This window comes from Corvus cornix, chromosome 9, assembly GCF_000738735.6.
Source record: "Corvus cornix cornix isolate S_Up_H32 chromosome 9, ASM73873v5, whole genome shotgun sequence".
NCBI lineage: Eukaryota > Metazoa > Chordata > Aves > Passeriformes > Corvidae > Corvus > Corvus cornix.
This window is the reverse complement of record NC_046339.1, coordinates 22,855,858-22,877,824: the sequence shown is the minus strand read 5'-3', so window position 1 is coordinate 22,877,824 and position 21,967 is coordinate 22,855,858. Positions and strand designations below refer to the sequence as shown.

Sequence of the window (21,967 nt, the reverse complement as noted above, 5' to 3'; positions counted from 1 at the left end):
AATACATCCATTGTTTGGCACCAACATCTAACCTCGTTTGGTTTTAATCTCAGTTTTGGATGTATTTTGAACATTTCAAGTTCTTTCCGGTTTATACACAGAGACATAATTTTTCTTTGCTCTTCTGGGTCTAAACCGGATCGTAACAACACTGCTGATGATCAGCCTCCACCTCAGCTTCACGCTGCTGATCAACACCCTCTACTTAAAAACCCGGAGTATCAACAGTTAAAATCACTTCCTCACAGGGCAGAGCCTATTTGCAAAGTTCCACCTTCCCCAAGCCTCCTGCTTTCTCCGAGCTCATGAGAAATGTCTGGGTGATCATTTATCAGTCCCAGTGAGCATTTTTCCCTTCAAATACAGCAGCTTTTGAAAACCACATAGAATCTGTTCAGTTGTTTGCCTCTTCCTCCACTTTTCCTGAAAATATCATTGTAGCACTCCACACCAAAACCACTGCAAGACACTGAGGTTGTTTGGCAGAGACTCTCCAGCACCAGGCACCTCCAGGGCCCTGCTGCTGCTGCCGCCATCCCTGCCACCACAGCCCCGCTGTGCAGGGAATGGAAGAGGCTGTGATGACAACAGGCCACCCCAGCACAGTTATCCACCTGCAGCTGGGAGGCCTGTGGTCACAGCGCTGCTCCCAAGTACCACTGGCAACAAATTCCAGCAGTTCAAGGATTTCTGTAGGATTTTGCAGCGCTGAGAAGTTGATCTCATCTGGATTCTGTGCTGGGGAATTGCTCACCATGTTTTCGTCGCTGGCCACGTTGTCCCCGCCGGCACCGCACGGGCGCCGGCTCCATTCAGCGCCTCTCTGTATGCGGAGCGCCGAGAAAGAGAAACCGCTGCCGCCGCCTCTGCCCTTCTGCTCGCAGCAGCAGCTCAAAGTAATATTGAAGCACTCGGTGAATGTGACCACCAGACACCCCTTATGACGACCTCCAGGACCAAAAAAGGACTTCCAGGAGAAGGCAAATGCATGGAAATTAGTTCTAGGAAAGTGGTGTTTGTGTATTAGCTGGGAGGCACATTGTGATGGATAGGTGTGATCGGGACGGAATAACAACGGACCCTGTTATGAAGTTTCACCACAGACGTCAGATTAAAGGAGATATTATTCCGTGTGTCCGGCGCTAATAAAGAATGCCTGCTTTCTAATGCTTCAAATGAATAAAAATGTTTATTTACAGCTAATTCCACTATCAGTATCCTACTCTCTACCTAAGTTCCTATGACTATATGCTTTCCCTCCCACAGCTCCCACTCCCTCAAGCAAGCAGGCAGAAGAAACCAGGCTAAGCTCTTCTCGGCATCCGGGCTTTCAGTTCAGAGGGGCCATGGAGGCTGCCCATCAGGGGGGAGCACGGCGGGGCGGCGCCCGTTGTCCCCTCCGCCCAGCGCTTCACGTTCGCTCCGCGGCCACCTGCTCTCCTCCTGCCCGTTTCTGTCCAGCTCCTCCAGCTCTCTCCGGGCACGCTGGCGGGGCACAGGGCTCGGCGGCCGGTCCCCATCAGCCAATCTTCGGCGCCGGCCACCTCCAGCAGCTGCCTCCTCCTGCTGCTCCTGCTGCTGCCGCTGCCGCCACCGCGCCACGAAGGGATGGAGGCGGCGGCGGTGGCGACGCGGGGCCAGCCCGGCACGGTTGTCCTGCCCCTGCAGCAGGCGGATGGCCCCAATGGGCTCTTGGCAGATGGGGCAGGTGGCAGCGGCGTCGGGGGCAGCCCGGGGCTGGATGCAGGCGTGGCAGAACACGTGTCCGCAGGGCTCCACGGCAGCGGGGCTGCGGAGGGGATCCACGCAGATGCGGCAGATCCTGACGGCTCGCGGCGCTGCTGGCTCTTGCCTGGCCTCCTCCATTGCTGCTCCCGGACCTGACTCCTCTCAGCTGCTGGCAGGACTCGAAGGCTTGGCTTCCACTGGTGGCACTCAGGTGTTCCTCGGCCTCTCGTGGGACTCACAAGCTCCTCGGTCACTGGCAGCACCCAGAGGCTCCTTGGTCGCTGGCAGCACTGAGAAGCTCCTCAGACTCCGGCAGCGCTCCGGCTCCTCACACACTGGCAGCACTCGGAAGCTCCTCGGCTGCCAGCGTGTCCCAGGCTGAGTGCTGTGGCACTGCCCAGCGCTGGTGTCCATAGTTACCTACCCACTGCAAGTGATGGCACAGTGATCATGACTGGTGACATCACAGGGCTCTAAGGGGCACACCCAGGAGCTCCCCCATGCACAGAGACGGACCCTGTGGCACAAAGCCGACCTGGCCGTGGGCTCAGTGCTCACCCAGCTGCCTTCCAGGCGGTCTCTGCTGGGGTGGGGCTGTGCCAGTCACACTCGCCAGGAGCTGCTCTGCAGAGCTGCTTTCCATGGTGTGTCCTGGTGCCTGGGGCTGCACCTCGCCAGGGGCAGGACCCTGCATAGCCCTTGGTTGAACTTCAGGAGGTTCCATCAGCCCATTTCTCCCGGTTGTTGAGGTCCTTGTGGGCGCAGAGTCATCCTCTGGTGTCTCTGCAGCTCCTCCCACTGTAGGAAATTCAGCAAACTTGCTGAGGGTGCCCTGGGCCCCATTATTCAGGCCACTATCAAGAAGGAAGTCCCAGTACTGATGCCTGGGCTACACTTGTCAGAGACTGAAATATTATAGTTTATGGCTTAAACATTTGCATGAAGGACTTTAAAAACTGTATTACAAAAGCTGCAGAGAAGACTACCATGCCCTGAATGGGGCTCTGAGAGGCCCATCACCACTCAGGGCTGGGGACATTCACAAAGCACAAGCTTAACACCTCCAAGGTGGAGAGCACAGCCCCAGGCCTGTCAGCTGCCAGGCTGGCCCAGAGCCTGCACCAAAGGGTGGAGGGAGAGAGGCTTTGGATGCGTGTTGGAAAAGCCTCTGGGCAGAGGCGCAGTGACTGCCCGTCCTCCACTGCGCAGAGGAGCCCAGCTGAGGGGCCCCTTCAGCCGGGGAAAAGCCGCAGCCGTGGGAAGGACAGCAGGGGGGCTGTCATGGCCCATCCAAGGCCCCCCAAAGGGGCCCTCAGACCCTACACCAGAGATGATGCAACAAATCCACAGTGTTGGGAGGGACAGTGTCAAACTGGCCCCTGCACGGGAGCCACGTGGGCATTCCCACCTGGCCCAAAGTGGGCATTAATCCCTGGGATTCTGTACTCTCCGGCGTGTGGCAGCGTGGTGCAGCGTGGCGCAGTGTGGCGTGGCACGGCGGCAGGGGACCCTCAGCACCGAGGAGACCAGATGGAAGGGAGCAACGAGACGTCATTGGGACTCTCGGAAGAGCGATACGCTTCCTAACCCTGTCACCTCTCTTCCTGTCCTCCCACCCCTTTTATTATTAAATAAAATACATCCATTGTTTGGCGCCAACATCTAACCTCCTTTGCTTTTAATGTCATTTTTGGATGTATTTTGAACATTTCAAGTTCTTTCCGGTTTATATGCATAATTTTTCTTTGCTCTTCTGGGTCTAAACCGGATCGTAACAACACTGCTGATGATCGGCCTCCACCTCAGCTTCACGCTGCTGATCAACACCCTCTACTTAAAAACCCGGAGTATCAACAGTTAAAATCACTTCCTCACAGGGCAGAGCCTATTTGCAAAGTTCCACCTCCCCCAAGCCTCCTGCTTTCTCCGAGCTCATGAGAAATGGCTGGGTGATCATTTATCAGCCCCAGTGAGCATTTTTCCCTTCAAATACAGCAGCTTTGGAATACAACATAGAATCTGTTCAGTTGTTTGCCTCTTCCTCCACTTTTCCTGAAAATACCATTGTAGCACTCCACACCGAAACCACTGCAAGACACTGAGGTTGTTTGGCAGAGACTCTCCAGCACCAGGCACCTCCAGGGCCCTGCTGCTGCTGCCGCCATCCCTGCCACCACAGCCCCGCTGTGCAGGGAATGGAAGAGGCTGTGATGACAACAGGCCACCCCAGCACAGTTATCCACCTGCAGCTGGGAGGCCTGTGGTCACTGCGCTGCTCCCAAGTACCACTGGCAACAAATTCCAGCAGTTCAAGGATTTCTGTAGGATTTTGCAGCGCTGAGAAGTTGATCTCATCTGGATTCTGTGCTGGGGAATTGCTCACCATGTTTTCGTCGCTGGCCACGTGGTCCCCGCCGGCACCGCACGGGCGCCGGCTCCATTCAGCGCCTCTCTGTATGCGGAGCGCCGAGAAAGAGAAACCGCTGCCGCCGCCTCTGCCCTTCTGCTCGCAGCAGCAGCTCAAAGTAATATTGAAGCACTCGGTGAATGTGACCACCAGACACCCCTTATGATGACCTCCAGGACCAAAAAAGGACTTCCGGTAGAAGGCAAATGCATGGAAATTAGTTCTAGGAAAGTGGTGTTTGTGTATTAGCTGGGAGGCACATTGTGATGGGTAGGTGTGATCGGGACGGAATAACAACGGACCCTGTTATGAAGTTTCACCACAGACGTCAGATTAAAGGAGATATTATTCCGTGTGTCCGGCGCTAATAAAGAATGCCTGCTTTCTAATGCTTCAAATGAATAAAAATGTTTATTTACAGCTAATTCCACTATCAGTATCCTACTCTCTACCTAAGTTCCTATGACTATATGCTTTCTCTCCCACAGCTCCCACTCTCCTCAGTCTTGCGGTGACAAGCAAGCAGGCAGAAGAAACCAGGCGAAGCCCTCGGTGGCATCCGGGCTTTCAGTTCACACAGGCCATGGAGGCTGCCCATCAGGGGGGAGCACGGCGGGGCGGCGCCCGTTGTCCCCTCCGCCCAGCGCTTCACGCTCGCTCAGCGGCCACCTGCTCTCCTCCTGCCCGTTTCTGTCCAGCTCCTCCAGCTCTCTCCGGGCACGCTGGCGGGGCACAGGGCTCGGCGGCCGGTCCCCATCAGCCAATCTTCGGCGCCGGCCACCTCCAGCAGCTGCCTCCTCCTGCTGCTCCTGCTGCTGCCGCTGCCGCCACCGCGCCACGAAGGGATGGAGGCGGCGGCGGTGGCGACGCGGGGCCAGCCCGGCACGGTTGTCCTGCCCCTGCAGCAGGCGGATGGCCCCAATGGGCTCTTGGCAGATGGGGCAGGTGGCAGCGGCGTCGGGGGCAGCCCGGGGCTGGATGCAGGCGTGGCAGAACACGTGTCCGCAGGGCTCCACGGCAGCGGGGCTGCGGAGGGGATCCACGCAGATGCGGCAGATCCTGACGGCTCGCGGCGCTGCTGGCTCTTGCCTGGCCTCCTCCATTGCTGCTCCCGGACCTGACTCCTCTCAGCTGCTGGCAGGACTCGAAGGCTTGGCTTCCACTGGTGGCACTCAGGTGTTCCTCGGCCTCTCGTGGGACTCACAAGCTCCTCGGTCACTGGCAGCACCCAGAGGCTCCTTGGTCGCTGGCAGCACTGAGAAGCTCCTCAGACGCTGGCAGCGCTCCGGCTCCTCACACACTGGCAGCACTCGGAAGCTCCTCGGCTGCCAGCGTGTCCCAGGCTGAGTGCTGTGGCACTGCCCAGCGCTGGTGTCCATAGTTACCTACCCACTGCAAGTGATGGCACAGTGATCATGACTGGTGACATCACAGGGCTCTAAGGGGCACACCCAGGAGCTCCCCCATGCACAGAGACGGACCCTGTGGCACAAAGCCGACCTGGCCGTGGGCTCAGTGCTCACCCAGCTGCCTTCCAGGCGGTCTCTGCTGGGGTGGGGCTGTGCCAGTCACACTCGCCAGGAGCTGCTCTGCAGAGCTGCTTTCCATGGTGTGTCCTGGTGCCTGGGGCTGCACCTCGCCAGGGGCAGGACCCTGCATAGCCCTTGGTTGGACTTCAGGAGGTTCCATCAGCCCATTTCTCCCAGTTGTTGAGGTCCTTGTGGGCGCAGAGTCATCCTCTGGTGTCTCAGGCACTATATAGAGAACTGCGACTAATGTTCTCGTTTGGGCTTTTTCCTACACTTCAACCCCACACCCCGATCCCCACAGCTCCTGCCACAGTTTCGGAGTTTTTTGCTACACTTTGCCACTCTGGGTGTGCCCGCCTCTGCCATTGCAGCTGCTGCTCTGAGGCTCCTGCTGCAGCCCATTTCGCCATCTGGAGGGGCACCGGTGCCCCTGTGGGTGAAGGAATGTAAAGGAAGCCCCTTTTTCTCTCTGTCCCTCCCCTCGCCCCAGCCGCCATTACCCTGTGAGGGGAGAGGCGGCCGAGCTCGCGGCACAGCGCCCCCTGCAGGCGGGGAGTCGCCGCCCCGCCCTGCCCGGCCGGGAGCCACCAGCGCCCCTGGCGGCCGCGAGCGGAACTGCAGCGAGGGGAAGGTGCCGGCGGCCGAGAGCGGCTGGCACCGGGCTCCAGGTTCTGTTTGTTGGTGCTGCCGCTGTGGTTGGTTGTTTGTCTTGTTATATATATATACTAGTAAAGAACTGTTATTCCTTTCCCTCTATCTCTGCCTGAAGGCCCCATAATTTCAAAGTTGTAATAATTTGGGGGAAGGGGGTCATATTTTCCATCCCAGGAAGGTTCCCACCAGCACTCTTCCCAGCACGGCCATACAAGGTGCAGGAAAGGCCTTGGCTCTGTGTAAGCTCTGTTCAGCAATAACAAAAACATTTGTAAATTAGCAACCCCATGTTCAGCACAAATCCAAAACATATTCACACCAGCCATTGGGAAATTAACTCTACCCCAGCCAAAACCAACACACCTACATAACCTGAAATTTTATTCAACTTGGTGATAAAACAGAAATACATTAACATCTTTTTATCAATTTCAATCCTCTGACATTTATTTGGAAAACAGTACTAGTTACAGATATTCTGCCACATGAAAGGGAATTTTCAATTTTCCATCCATATATTTTAAAGCATCTTTGTAATCTCCCAACATTCACAATGTCCCCCATCTTAATAGAATTAGGTAGGATTTCTCCTTTTCCTCATGCTCATCCTGTTTATATAAAGGTTTATCGCTTCCTTCATAGCCATTTTCAATTCATATCTTTTAATCCTAAACCAGGATTTTTCAACTCTCAAACTGCTGAAAACCATAATTTGATTAAACAGCCATTTCTTATATGAATAGAACAGAAGCAAAAAGAAGTGCAGACACAAGTTTCCCTGTATCCTGACTCCTCAGTCTGTACCACATGAGTCAGAAACGAGCCCAGGCAGCAGTGACCCTGCTCGTGCCATAAGCACCCCCAAGGCTTTTACAGTGACCCACAATGAATGAAGGTGTTGATAAAGTGAATTGAGGAAGTGTTTTTCAGCTATTAGGGCACTCCTCTGGGTCTGGGAAACTGCAGATCTGGAACTTGACCTACCACTTCTTGGCAGATGTTCTTCGCAGCAGAACACCTGCTCTCCCACCTGGACCTCTGGTTTACCTACCTGAGACTGGGATCTTCTTCCACTGCTCAGGGAGAGGAGTCCTTCCCCTGATGCACCGTGGGGTCCCTGCCATGGGAGGCAGTTCTCCGTGAACTTCTCCAGCTTGGTTCCACTCTCATGAGCAGCAGTCCTGCCAAACCCGCTGCAAGGTGAGTCTCTCCCACGGGCACACAGTCCTCCCAAAACTGCTGTGGCGTGGGTCACTCTTCCACGGGGTGCAGTCCTCCAAGGACAGGCTGCTCCAGCCGGGAAGCAGGGCCCCCCCTCTTTCCACTGGGTCTCCCACTGGATCACAGCCTCCTCCAGGCATCCACCCCCTCCAGCACGGGCACCCCCAGGGCTGTGGGTGGATCTCTGCATCCCCCGTGGCTCCCCAGGGGCTGTGGGTGGATCTCTGCATCCCCCGTGGATCCCCACGGGCTGTGGGTGGATCTCTGCATCCCCTGTGGATCCCCAGGGGCTGCGGGTGGATCTCTGCATCCCCCGTGGATCCCCAGGGGCTGTGGGTGGATCTCTGCATCCCCCGTGGATCCCCACGGGCTGCGGGTGGATCTCTGCATCCCCTGTGGATCCCCACGGGCTGCGGGTGGATCTCTGCATCCCCTGTAGATCCCCAGGGGCTGTGGGTGGATCTCTGCATCCCCCGTGGATCCCCAGGGGCTGTGGGTGGATCTCTGCATCCCCTGTAGATCCCCAGGGGCTGTGGGTGGATCTCTGCATCCCCCGTGGATCCCCAGGGGCTGCGGGTGGATCTCTGCATCCCCCGTGGATCCCCACGGGCTGCGGGTGGATCTCTGCATCCCCTGTAGATCCCCAGGGGCTGTGGGTGGATCTCTGCATCCCCCGTGGATCCCCACGGGCTGCGGGTGGATCTCTGCATCCCCTGTGGATCCCCAGGGGCTGCAGGGGCCCAGCTGTTTCACCATGGTCATCACCACAGCCTGCAGAGGCATCCTGGCTCTGGTGCCTGGAGCACCTCCTGCCCCTCCTTCCCCGCTGACCTTGGTGTCCCCCTGTTGTTTCTCTCACATGTTCTCAACTCCTCCTCTTCTCTGGCTGGAATTAACAGTGTGCCCCCCTTTGTTTTGATTTTCTTCTTAAATCTGTTATCACAGAGATGTTACCAACATCTCTAATTGGCCCAGGCTTGGCCAGCAGCATGTCCATCTTCAGAGCCATCAGAGATTGGCTCTGTTGGATGTGGTGGAAGCTTCCAGCAGCTTCTCACAGAGCTGTGGCCCCCCTGCCACCAAAAACCAGGCTGTACAAAACCAACACACTGCTGAACTGCAGAAGTAGGTCCACAGCACAGGCAGCCACTTGCAAGTCCCAAGGGGAAGGAGTTCAGTTTGCTTTCTGTCACACCTGAACTTCAGACTCTGAGGCTTCCTGGTGAAAACAGCCTTCAGCTGTACCTGTGCTGAAGCTGTGCTTCAGCAGCACTCTTGGCTCACTTGCCAGAGCTCAGCATCCTGTACTTGACTGACATACATCTTACATGTATTCTGCCCTGACGCCTGTGAAGATTCACCTCCTCAAGGAGACCAGGGTGTTACCAAACCCATTTCATGTACAGAGAGAAGTCTGGTGATTGCTGCTACTGCCAGTACAACTGTATGGCCAGAGCCTCCTCCCACTGAGGAAGATTCTGTTCTCACGTGTATAAAAGCAGGTCATTTGCTGGTCAGACTTTTAGAGAAGTCTCTTCAGGCTTCTCCATTCCTATTCCACCTACACACTGGATGGGAAAAAAGATCACAGACACCTGCCACCAAATGGAGCAAAACAACTTTCTGGATGTCAAGACAAGGAGATCTCCGCCCAGAGACTGTAGTTTGTGGGCAAAAAGCATTCAGTGTGGGCTATGAGAGACAAGTGTGTGTCTGGGGACACTGGGGCAAGGAGGTTGGCATCAGCATGAAGTTGCATTTGTGAAGGCCGTGGGGTGTCAGAATAAAAAGAAAATACAACAGTGTGTGTCCACATGGGTGAAAGGGAGAGGAAAGAAAACAAGCAGACAACTCCAAAGTGCTGTCTGGTGAAATGTGTCATGTTCCAGAGGACAATAAAGCTTTGCAGAGGTAGGGACAGCATGTTTTACCTGCTCAAGCATCCTCCTGAGGTCAGCGTTGAATTTATTACTTTGTATTCTCTTCTTCCAGGGTTGCAACTATGCACTGTAGACATTCCAGGATCGTCTCCGAGAGTCATGACAGCTGTTCCCGTCCTGTGATGGCCTGCCAGGTATTCAGAGAGATTATGTGAGCTGGTGCCACGTGAACATTAGAAGGGTGTTAGAAACAACATGTCAGGGAGAGTGACTGGACCAGGAACGGTCAGTGTTAAGCCACTTCTTCTCCAAGAGACACCAAGGGAAGAAGAGGCACTGGGGCAAGGTGGGGGGTAACGGGACAAGAGGCACGGAGAAGCGGGGACAAGAGGCACTCGTGGGACGAGGCTGGAGGAGACACCGGGGCTTAACGCGGGGGAACGAAGAGGCACGGGGAGGGGGTTGCTGGTAAGGAAGGGGGTTAAAGGGGGAGGTCCCGAGCCCAGCGGAGCTACCGGGGCCTGCCGGTACCGGCCGAGGCCGCGCCCCGGGCTCTGGCAGGGCCGCCGGCGCGGCCCCGGAACTGAGGCGTCGCCAGGGCCGCGCCCCGGGTTTGTTGTTAGCAACGCCGCGATGGCGGAGCGGGCGGCCCTGCCCGACTCGGTGCTGGTGCAGGTCCTGGCGCTGCTGCCGCTGCGGGACCGGCTGCGAGCGGCCAGGTAGGGTCTCCCCGGGCGGGACCGGCCGCCTGCCGCTTCCTCGGCCCGGCGCTGACGGCTGCTCGCCTCCCCGCAGGGTCTGCCGGCGGTGGCAGCAGCTGGCGCAGGACCGAGCGGTCTGGACACATGTGGATCTGAGCCCTCACCGGGTACGGGCCGCCTGTCCGCACAGCGGGGCGGGGGGCGGACACAGTTCCGCTGTGGGCAGGAGGGATGGGGGGAGGCGAGACCACCCCACTGTGGACAGGGACTGAGACTGGGGGGGCGGTCAGATCACCCCGCTGCAGGCAGAAGCTGAGGGGAATGGGGGGAACCACCCCACTGCGACAGGGGTGCCTTTCCCCACGCCATCCCCTGGAGCTAGGCCCTTTCATCCCCCCAGATCACCCGCCGCACGCTGTGGCACCTGGTGCGCCACCGCCTCCCTGACAGCCTGTGCACCCTGCGGATGCGGGGCATGCCTCGCTCGGGCGGCAAGCAGCGGCTCCTCTCACCGGCACTGCTGGCTGCCCTTCGGAAGCGCTGTCCCCAGCTCCATCGGCTGTGCCTGACCGAGACAGACCTCCGCCATGTCCCGTACGAGAGCATGCCCTCTTCTGTCACCACACTGGAGCTGAGCCTCTGCGACATCCCTGATGCCTGGTTCTGCGTCTCCCCTTCAGTGCCACCACCACAGGTACAACACCTCACTATCCACAGCATTCCCACCTTTTCTGACCGTCATCTTCTTGGCATTTCCTCACAGAACCACTTGAAGACACTGAGCCTTTGTGGCACCTACCGCATCACTGATATGGGGATCCAAGCAGCAGCTCCACACCTGGAAGAGCTTGAACGTCTGATTCTGCGGCACTGCATCATTGGTGATGCTGCCATGGTATTCATTGGGCGCCACATGAAGCAGCTCCGCTACCTGGAAATCAGCAATGCCTACTTCCTGACAAACAGGGGGCTGGTTGCTATTGTGACACTGGAGCACCTGGAGACCCTGTGCCTTGACCTCTATGATTTGGTCTCCCTTGGTACTGTTATTGCTTTGTTGCAAGTGCTGCCTCGCCTGAACCACCTCAAATTAGGTGGAACTTGCTTTGAAGATGAACTCCTCGATAAAATTCAGGAGAATTTTCCACATTGCACCATATCTCACACTCCTTGATAGCCTGAAGTGCTATCCTTCCTTACTACACCTGAAGTGCTCCTTTTGTTTTGGTAAAGCCTGTTTTCCTGTACATAGCTGTGGGACAGAATTCCCATCGGCCTTAAAATATTACGGTTTTTCACATAAATATGTTAAAAAGCTGTCATGTAAATAAGCTTGTTAACAAGCTTTTGGTAGGATTCCCTGCTCCTTGTTTTCCATGGATCAGAGGAATAGGAAAGCTGGGAAGCACACCCAGCCGTTGGGAACCCCACTGACCAAAAACTGGCTGGGGTGATGACAAGTTTAAGCTCTGTCTTCTCCTCTTTCTCCACTGCTGAGGACCAGGCAGCAGTGTAATGAGTGCAGAATTCAAGGAGTGAAGTGAGACACCCTTCTGTCACTGAAAAAACAGACCTGGCAGCCAAAACCTCATGATTTCCAATTCCTTCTCCTTTCCTTCAAATTTGGATCTTCAAGTCACTTGTCAGACTGGTCACGAGGATTCCTGAACACCTGGTCCCAAGAGCCAGACATCCCGTTTGCCCCTGGGCATTGCTGGGGCTGTCGTTACCTCTGGGTTTTGCTGGTAACATCCACGTTTTCTCATCATCTGTTGTCTCCATTCACTTCCTCTTCCTCCCTCATCCCCCAATTTCATAACACCAGATAACCGCCCAAATGTTGTTATGTTGTTATTATTAATTTTTATTCTATATTTTAAAGCGAATATTGTATTTATTTTAAAAAACTTGCAAGCTTTTAACTTTAATTTGAACCCCTGTTTTTAGGGCTTGGGGGTTTTTTAACCTGCTTCGGCATCTCTCCTGCCCCTTAGGACACCCTTCCTTTTGACAAGAGCATCCTACAGGAAACGGAGCAGGACAACTAATGCCTCAGTTGAGCTTTTTCTGCCTTGTTTTCATCCCAAACGCCCCCTGCCCTCCATTCAGCTGCAGCACATGCAATAAACCTTTGGGTTTTAGACAGTCCTGGATGGCAGTGACCCTCCCTGTGGTGAAATCCTCATTGCTCTCGGGTGGCCTTTGTGCCCTGGACTCTTTTTTGTTCCTAAACCCAGTCTCAGGGTAGCTTCAGGGCTAATATCCAAAGGTAAAATGTGCTTTGGAAAGCATCCCAAGGCTGCTGACTTAGTAACTACCGCTCCGTGTTTATCCCAGGCAAGGAGATTAACACTGGTGGAATTAGCCTCATTAAAACCTCCAGCTTTATCTGTTCCAGCACTCTCTGGGATGGGGAGGGACAGTACGACAGGGAAAGGGAAAATTAAAAGCAGTAAAAATCCATCAATCAGTCAAGGCACAGTGAGATGCAGCAATAACCTCGACGTTCTCCTGATCTTTGCACCAGGATCTTTGCAATCCTGATGGCACAACAACAGAATTTAACATCCCCACAGTCACAACATGCCAGTTTTCCATTAACTAACTGCTAAACAGGGGACAACAATTACAAGTTGATATGGTGCAAAGTGGAGTGTTTCAGGTTTGGAAGCAGGAGGGGAGCTGTAAATACTGGATGACTATGGGCAAATTAGGGGCATAAAAGACTGAAAGGTCTTTAACCAGAAGTTCTGGTTCTACTCACCGTCCCCACGTACCTACTTGAAGCTCTTTGGAGGGCTGTTCTTGATCTTTGTTTCTTCTGATTTCCAAATTCAAGGGGTTTCTACTCAGTTCATCTCCATTTCATCTCTTGCTGACTTGAGCGTTTCTTCCCCCAACCCCACCTTCTAGGTATTCATATGCACATCATTACATCAAAGCCCAAATGTTTTTAAAAATACAGAATAAATGTCCAACAGAGACAGCTAAACCTTCAGCAAAGCCAGGACATGGAACTGGTCTTAGCATTCTGAAAGGAGTAGCAGTCCACAGCCCTCTAAGTGAATAGAAAACTCAGAGAAGCCATAACATTTGGGGTTATCAGTCATTGCAGGGAACAACCATTGATTACCAAGCTGCTGCTTTGCCTCTTCACACACCAACTTGCACACATGTACCACGATTTCATACATGTACGTATTTAATACTCAGATCCAGGTCTTTTATCAGACCCAAATCCATTTTATTTTCTCAGCCGTGTGTATCTGCTCGTGCCTTCTGTGGTAATTTCCAAAGTACTTCCTATCTTCCAGACCTGCTCATTTTCACACTTGGAGTAAACCCCCTCAGAAACCAGAGAATTTGTCCCTTTTTAAATCCAAACAGATGGGGAAGAATCACAATAAAAGCACAAACTGCCTGAGGGATGACGGGGGACGGGACGAGGCGAGACCGGAGATGCAACACCGGGAACACCGGGGAGGAACGAAGAGGCACCGGCAGCCGGGGGGTGATAGGGACAGGGGGCAAGGGGCACCGAGCAGGTGACAGGGACAAGAGGCATAGAGAAGCAGGGACAAAAGGCACCGAGCAGGGAACACGGGGACAAGAGGAACCGTGGGGCGGGCGAGACTGGAGGAGACACCGGGGCTTAACGCGGGGGAACGAAGAGGCACGGGGAGGGGGTTGCTGGTAAGGAAGGGGGTTAAAGGGGGAGGTCCCGAGCCCAGCGGAGCTACCGGGGCCTGCCGGTACCGGCCGAGGCCGCGCCCCGGGCTCTGGCAGGGACGCCGGCGCGGCCCCGGAACTGAGGCGTCGCCAGGGCCGCGCCCCGGGTTTGTTGTTAGCAACGCCGCGATGGCGGAGCGGGCGGCCCTGCCCGACTCGGTGCTGGTGCAGGTCCTGGCGCTGCTGCCGCTGCGGGACCGGCTGCGAGCGGCCAGGTAGGGTCTCCCCGGGCGGGACCGGCCGCCTGCCGCTTCCTCGGCCCGGCGCTGACGGCTGCTCGCCTCCCCGCAGGGTCTGCCGGCGGTGGCAGCAGCTGGCGCAGGACCGAGCGGTCTGGACACATGTGGATCTGAGCCCTCACCGGGTACGGGGCCAAAGCCCTCTCAGCCCCCTCAGACCCCACACCCCTCTCAGCCCTCACAGCCCCATAGCGCTCTAAGGTCCCATAGCCCTCAATGCTGTCTCATTCCCCATAGCCCCCATAGTTCCCACAGCCCCCTGAACGCTCATAGCCCTCACAGGTCTCACAACCCTCACAGCCCCCACAGCTCTTCATAACCCCCATAACCCTTCACAGCCCTCACTGCACTCTAAGAGTGGCAGAATGTGACAGTACACACAGCTGAAAAGGAAAGTACATGGCACCAGCATGTTTTGACAGAAGCAGTTTTCTGGACTGCTTCTGTCTTGACGCATTTCTCTGTGCGAGAAGTAGATGGACATTTCAGACTCTGAGAGACTGAAAGTGCATGATGCTATGGAATACAGCTGAGAATGAAAGTGCAGTGCACCATGATTGTGTGTGCAGTTTTCAGGCTGCAAGAAAAGTAACTGCCGCTTGACTGTGGTGCGAATACAAGTTTGCAAACGTAAGGAAAGGTCAGAGAAGTCTTTCTATTCTGGCACATTTTCTTTGAGAGCAGTGGACTTTGGATGTCCACAAGGGATGGTTCGGACCCCCGTCTCTGTCAAGGACCCAGCGCCGCTCAGCAGCTCCAGTAGATGGGGCTGTGTGCCTATAAAGCAGCCCAAAGCGCCGCTCCCGGGGTGGACACGGCTGGTCACGGCCCTCACGCGAAACGCGTCAGGACACAAAGGCTTTGCTGACCTTCCCGTTCCACGTGCAACCTCTTATCTGCGCCACACTCACACGGCAACACGAACTCCTTCCCAATTATATGTGCTAATATGTTTTTTCACTCTCACAGAGCCCAGCTGCAACACTGAAAACATCCAACAAAAATATAACTCACGAAAGTGCCAGGTGAGAAAGCTCTTGCTGGCTGCTACTTCAACGGCACCGAAGTATGTGCTTCAAACTGCAGCACAATCCCTGCTGTCTGCACTCTCCTTCTCAGCTCTGTGTACCATCACAATCCTTCAGTCTCACGGAGTCAGAACACAAAACTGAACCTTACCACTGATTGCTCAGACACTAAAGGTACCAGGACAAAAAGATCAACAGCTGGGCTTTTACATTCCCCCTGTAATGGTTCAACAGCTCTAACCAATACCACTGTATACTAGGAAAATCACTTGAATTGACCAAGACCACCCTATGTGTGGATCCAGAATTATTTTCCTTGTCAGAGAAGGAAACTATGACCCCCATCTCAAAAGAAATGTGATCCTGTCTCCAAAACAGAAAACATCTGGGACGTGATCCCATACAAAGGTGCTAGGACACTGTTACTGGGCATTACCTCCCCTAGGCTGTACACCAAGACTCAGGATAGCTGCTTACTTTGCCCAAAATAAATGTAGAGCTAAAAATTTCAGAAGACCGCCTCTGAAATGTGGAGATGACATCCCAAATTGCAGACAGTGCAAAGCTGCTTCCACCCAAAGGTGCCAGACAAAAAGAACTGCTGATATCCCTTTCATTCCCAGGGAACCTGATAATTGGCAGCTCAAACACTAGGACTGTGTGCTTTCATTCTTGTCGAAGAGCACTCTCATCACTTTCTGAAGGTTAACTCCAAAATTTGGATACCAATACGGTAATTGCAAGTACTGGGGGATTGCTCCCACACAGAATGTGCTAGGACAGAAAGTTTCTCCTGCCTGCTGCAGCCTATCATCTGCATCTGAAACACTGAGCCTAAGTGTACCCATGTAAAAGCACTGCCACACATATTCAGGAACCCCCAGCCAAAAACTGGACACCAACTCCAATATTACATACGTCCAAGATTACTCCTGCACAAAAGGTGCACTGCACTTTCATTCTCAGCTATCTTACATAGCATCATGCCCTTTCAGTCTCTGAGAGTCCAAAATGTCTTGCTGGAGTTTACTTCCCCACAGTACCTTATCATCTGCTCTGCAAAAACTAGGACTACATCCTTTACTTCCCAAGGAAAGGCACTCCACTTCCTGAACCCCATCCTAGAAATCTGGAGCCAACAATCACAAATTTTATATGCCTTGGTGTGGGCAAATGACTAGGGACCCTGTGGACAGGTAACTGGGCGCACAGTTAGAGGAAACTGAGTATATTAGCATTTTAACAGGAGTTGCAATGGTATGGAAATTATAGGGTAAATCACAGTTGCTGCTCCCTGGATGGAATGTGGTTGGCGTGACTTGAAACCTATTTCATGGTGACTCCACATGCACCTGCTAAGGGGATGCAATGGAGGGTGGAGCAGAGTGGAGATAGTCTGGCCAGGCTCTGTGGAAATCCTTACATGATGGTACTTTACAGCTAATAAACCACATACCACCTGCCAGCTAGGGGAGGTAGAGGAACATGTCCTACAGCTGAGCCAGCAACTGTGGCAAAATTCCTCTCCTTAGATCAACATGATTCATTAAAGCCCAATAATCATGTTAACTCACCCCTCCATTCCAAAGTTATGTCTCTCCAAGGTATGACCACCCCTCACTGGGCATGTGCTCGATATTATTTTTGCCTGTATCTTTAAAAGCGAAGAGAGAGAATTTTATACCAATCAGTAAGAAAGATATTCATGACTGGAGTCACTCAAGCTCCACCTAAATCCAAAGAAATAGAATATAAATAAGTCGAGAATGGCGTAAAAGTAAGGAAGACTCCATTGTAACTGCTGGGATCAGTGGATGGGCTGAACCTGTCTTCTCCCCCATAGGGACACCTATTGGGTATATATAGGATAAGAATCATACTCCATGCACATTGAATATTTTATTGGGAATTAGAGCATGTCTGTATATTCCTCCAAGTATATTTTTGCACTCAGATACTACCACTGACAATCTTCGAACCTTAACCTGTCACGATTTTATATTAATAAAGAGTGTTATTCCATAAACTGTCAGTGTGAATCCTTCCTGGGCACTGGCAGTCACTGGCAGTGGGTAACACCCTCAAATAAAGGAGAAGACCTGCTGAGGGCTCTCCCTTTTGCTGTTAGTGTGTTTCCCTAAGTCAGAAAACCACCCTCCGATCCAGTAGGACTGCTCAGTGAAGGGTACCCCTAACAGGATGCTGACAGACTGATCGGGAACAAGGGTCTTGGCTTTCCTGGGAAGCTGACAGAGAAATTAAACACTAAGGGTCAAGTAAATCTCCCCACACTAAGAGTCAAGAACGCCTCACCTTTTCACATGACACTTGGATTTTCTACACCAGAGGTGTCAGAACAGAAAGCTGAGGCTAGTCTTTACTCAGCAGCCTGTCATGTGCACCTGAAACACTAGGCCTAGCTGCTTTCCTTCCCTTTCTATGGCTCTCTTGCCTTTCCTTACATACCGTGCTGCTGCCATGACTTACCTACCCCTCCCTTGCCTTGTGCTGCCTTTCCTCCCTTCCTTGGGTGAGCTTGGTGAATTTAATTGCTTTTCCTACTCTCCAGTTCTATGGGTTAGAGCTGCTGCAGTGTTACAGTGGGAATGCAAAAGCCAAGCTGTTGAGCTTTTTGTCTTGGTACCTTTAGTGTGTGAGCCATCAGTGGTGCCATTCAGGTTTGGCTCCTGACTCTGTGAGACCGAAGGATTACGATGGTACACAGAGCTGAGAAGGAAAGTGCAGACAGCAGGGTATGTGCTGCAGTTTGGTGGGTGCGGCTGCAGTTCTGGCCAGCAACAACTTTCTCAGCTGGTACTTCTATGAGCTACGCTTTTGCCAGAGGTTTTCAAGTTTGTAGCTGGACTCCATGAGATAGAAAATATTTACGAGCACGGAGGAGTTCGTTTTGAGTGTGATGCAAGTACGAATTTGTACTTGGAAAGGGAAGATCAGTGAAGTCTTTCTGTCCTGACACAGTTCATTTGAGAGCAGTGACGTTTTGAACTCGGATCCGCACTTCGGGTGGTTTAGAGCTAGGCAAGGTGCATTTCCTTCTTTCGCAAGTACACACCGCCATCGTGCGGCGCACTTTATGAGCGCTGACAGCGCCCAGGTAAAGGTCACGCCCCTTCTGTCCTGGCATAGTTGGTGTAGGGGTTCCGTTGTGGATCCTGGCTCTTCGACACTGAAAAAATGTGATCCAGCATAGAGCTGGGAAGGAAGACGAATTCTCTCACTGTTGGCTGTGCAGTTTATAGGCTGCAAAAGAAAAGTGAATTCCAGCACGGCCTCTTTCTTCTCTAGAACCAGTTCATTCCCATAGGAAGGAAAGAGCATAGGCCCAGTGTTTCAGGTGCTGATGAGAGGTGGCCCACAGGAGGCCAAGGCCAGCCAGACCCATCTGTCCTGGTAGCTTTCAACTGAGATTAACGCTTTGATATATTGAATTTTAGAGGTGCATTCGAAATTTCCCTCATAGGCTCCCAGATGAGAATGACAGTTCATTTCCATTGTAAGGAAAGCACATAACCCCAGTGTTTCAGGTGCACTTCCAAGGGGAGGCCAAGCCCAGCCAGACCCACCAGACCCTGGCAGCTTTTGTCTAGGAAGCAATCCAAGGACATTTGCAGTTTTAGGTGGTGGAATCCCAACTTTGGACAGGGGCACGAGGCTGAAAAGGATGGCTCTTTTCCACGGAAAGGAAAGCCTGGAGCCCCAGTGTCTCATGAGCAGCTGAGAAGTGGCCCATAGGAAGCCAAGGCCAGCCGCATCCATCAGTCCTGGCAGCTTTTGTCTGGGAGCAATTCTCAGATGTTCATAGTTTTAGCAGGCAGATTCCCACTTCTGTCACCAGGCACCTGGCCTCAAAGGACAGCTCTTTTCCACAGGAAGGAAAGCCCAGTGCTCTGGGGCAGCTGAGAGCAGCACCCGGGAGGCCAAGGCCAGTGACACCTGTCAGTCTGGCAGCTTTTGTCTGGGAGTAATCCTTGGATGTACACAATTTTGGGAGGCAGAATTCCAATTTCAGCCCTGGAGGCCTGGCCACAAGGGACAGATCTTTTCCACAGGAAGGACAGCCCAGTGTCCGAATGTCTCAGGGCAGCTGAGAGGCATTCCCATGGCCCTGCCTGTTGATCCTGGGAGGCTGACCCCCACCCCCATCACTCTTGGCCCTGCCTATCAATCACTCTGAGTAGATGACTCCACATCTCAATTACTCTTAGTACCACCTGTCAATCCATCTCCTGGGCTGATCCCACCTGTCAATCACTTTTATTCCAGCCTGTCAGTCACTGACAGGCTTATTCTACCTGTCGATCATTCCTGTCCGATCAATGCCCTCACAGAGATCCCATACCCCCTCAGAGTCCTCACAGATCCCCCATTAGCCCTCACAGCCCCCACAGCACTCCAAGCCCCTTTAGCCATCACAGCCACCACAGCCCTCACAGCCCCCAGAGCCTTCTCAGTCCTCACAGACCCCACTGCCCTCACAGACCAGATAGCTCTAAAAGGCCCCATAGCCCTCACAGTCACCTCAGACCTCATGGCCCCCATAGCACTTACAGACCACAATGCCCAGAGCACCTCTAGCTCTCCCAGACCCCAGGGCCCCAACACTTATCTCAGCCCTCCCACCCCATCTATCTGTCAGAGCCCCTGGAAACCTCACAGACCCCATAAACCCTCACTGGCCTCACAGCCCCCAAAGCCCTAAGAGTACTCAAAGACCCCACAGATCCCATAGCCTTTCAGGCCCCTATAGCACTCAGAGCCCACAGAACCCCAACAGCCATCTAGGTCCCACTGCCCCCAAAGTCTCCATAGCCCTCACAGCCCTGAAGGACATGACAGACCCCACAGCCCTCCAAGCCCCTCCAAGCCCCACAGGCGCCCAGACGGCCCTCACAGACCCCACAGCTCTCACAAACTCACGAGCCCTCAGAGCCCATAACTACCACAGAGCTCACACCCCCCACAGCCCTCACTGACACTACAGCCCTCAGAGACATCATACATTACAGACCCCTCTCAGCCCCTAGAGTTCTCACAGCCCCCACAGCCAGCTCCACCCTTACAGACACCACTGACCTCACAGACCCCATAGCCCTCATATTGCTCAAAGCCCAATAGTCAACACTGCCACCACAGAACTCACAGCCCCTATAGCACTCAGACCACACAGCCCCATAGCCTTCAAAAAAGCCCTGAGAGCCCTAAGAGCCCACAGAGATGCTATACCCCTCCAAGACCTCATAGCTCTCACAGCCCTCTCAGCTCTAACATGTTGGTGATGAGATCAAATGAAAAGAAAAAATCTAAATGTAAAGAAAAAATCTGAGTGTCGGTGATGAAAGCACACTGATACAATGTTGTAGTTTCTGAGCTCCACAGGTGTTGTTTTTCTTCTTCCTTTTTTCCCCTTTCCCATGTGAGCTCCTTTTTATTAGTCCATTACAGAAAAACAACCGCGCTCTAATTGGACCCCAGAATCTCTGCTAATTTTGTAACACAAAACATGTCTCAAGCATTCCATTCACATGACTGTCTTCAGCCACAGTAAGTTGCACACATGGTGGGTTTCCACTGAAGTAATTTCTCACAGCATCCCCAGCAAACACGCAGACTGGCAGAGCCTTTAGGGCCAACATTCTCTTGTTCTAATCTTGGTTAAGATGCCAGGCATTCCACACTAACAGATCTCACAGCCAGGAGAGCCCTCAGACACCACAGAGCCATCTCAGTCCTCACTGAGGACCCTACAGGCTCCACAACTGCCCTCACAATCCTCAAACCCCTCACAGCTCTCACAGCCACCAGAGCCCTCATAAGACCTCACAGCTTCCACAGCCCTCGTAGCCCTCTCAGCCCACACAGACCCCATAGCCAGGCGAGCCCTTAGAGATGCCATAGCTCTCACAGACCCAATAACCCTGCACAGACCACAAAGCCCTCAGAGCACTGGAAGATTTCACAGCCCCCATAGCTGTCTAAGCCCCTTTAGCTGTCTAAGCCCTTTTAGCTGTCAAAGACCTCACAAACTCCATTACCCTCCAAGCCCCTGTAGCCCTCACAGCCACCAGAGCCCACACAGCCTTCACAGACCCCACAGCCCTCTGAGTCACCACAGACCTCATGGCCCTCATAGCACCCACAGCCCCTGTATCCCTCACAGGCCTCTCAGCTCTAACAGACCCCACAGCTATGAAAGCCCTCACAGCCCCTACAGCTCTTCAAGCCCCCAAACACCTCAGAGCCTTCACAGCCCCCACAGACTTCAAAGCCTCTGCAGCTCTCAGAGCCCCCCAGCCCTAAGAGCCTTCATAGCCCTCTCAGCCATCACAGCACACACAGGCTGCTTAAGCTGCTTTAGCCCCCCGACCCCCTCAGCCCCAGTATCACTCTAAGCCCCCACAGCCCCATAGCCCTCAGAGCCCCCAAAGACCTCAGAGACCCCTCAGGCCAGTCATCCCTCACAGCCTCCATCGACCTCAAAGCCCTCATAGTCCTCTAGCCCTCACAGAGCCCATAGCCCTTCACAGCCGACACAGCCCTCAGGGACCCCGTAGCCCTAGACATCCCACATAGCCCTCACAGCCCCATATCACGCACAGCCCTCATACCGCAGAGCCCTCGCAGTCTCCACAGTTTTCCCAGCCGCCACAGCCCTCAAATATCTCCTTGCCCCCACAGCCCTCTCAGTTCTCCCAGACCTCACAGCCCTCACAAGCCCCGCAGGATGCTCCCCGCACAGCCCCATCCCTCCTCAGCTGTCACAACCCTCACGATCCCCGCGCACGCGCCTGCGCCTCACGATCCCCCGCGCATGCGCACCCCCCTACGCCCGG

The 21,967-nt window shown here is 53.9% G+C and overlaps 1 protein-coding gene across 1 annotated transcript; it reads left to right on the top strand.

Moving 5' to 3' along the window:
• Positions 1 to 9,962: 9,962 nt before the first annotated feature.
• On the top strand, positions 9,963 to 13,061 carry FBXL12 (F-box and leucine rich repeat protein 12). The gene is made up of 3 exons (XM_039557298.1): positions 9,963 to 10,138; positions 10,215 to 10,287; positions 10,521 to 13,061. The coding sequence occupies exons 1-3, from the start codon at positions 10,053 to 10,055 to the stop codon at positions 11,292 to 11,294; spliced, it is 933 nt and encodes a 310-aa protein (XP_039413232.1). The 5' UTR covers positions 9,963 to 10,052; the 3' UTR covers positions 11,295 to 13,061.
• The last annotated feature ends 8,906 nt before the right edge of the window (positions 13,062 to 21,967 follow it).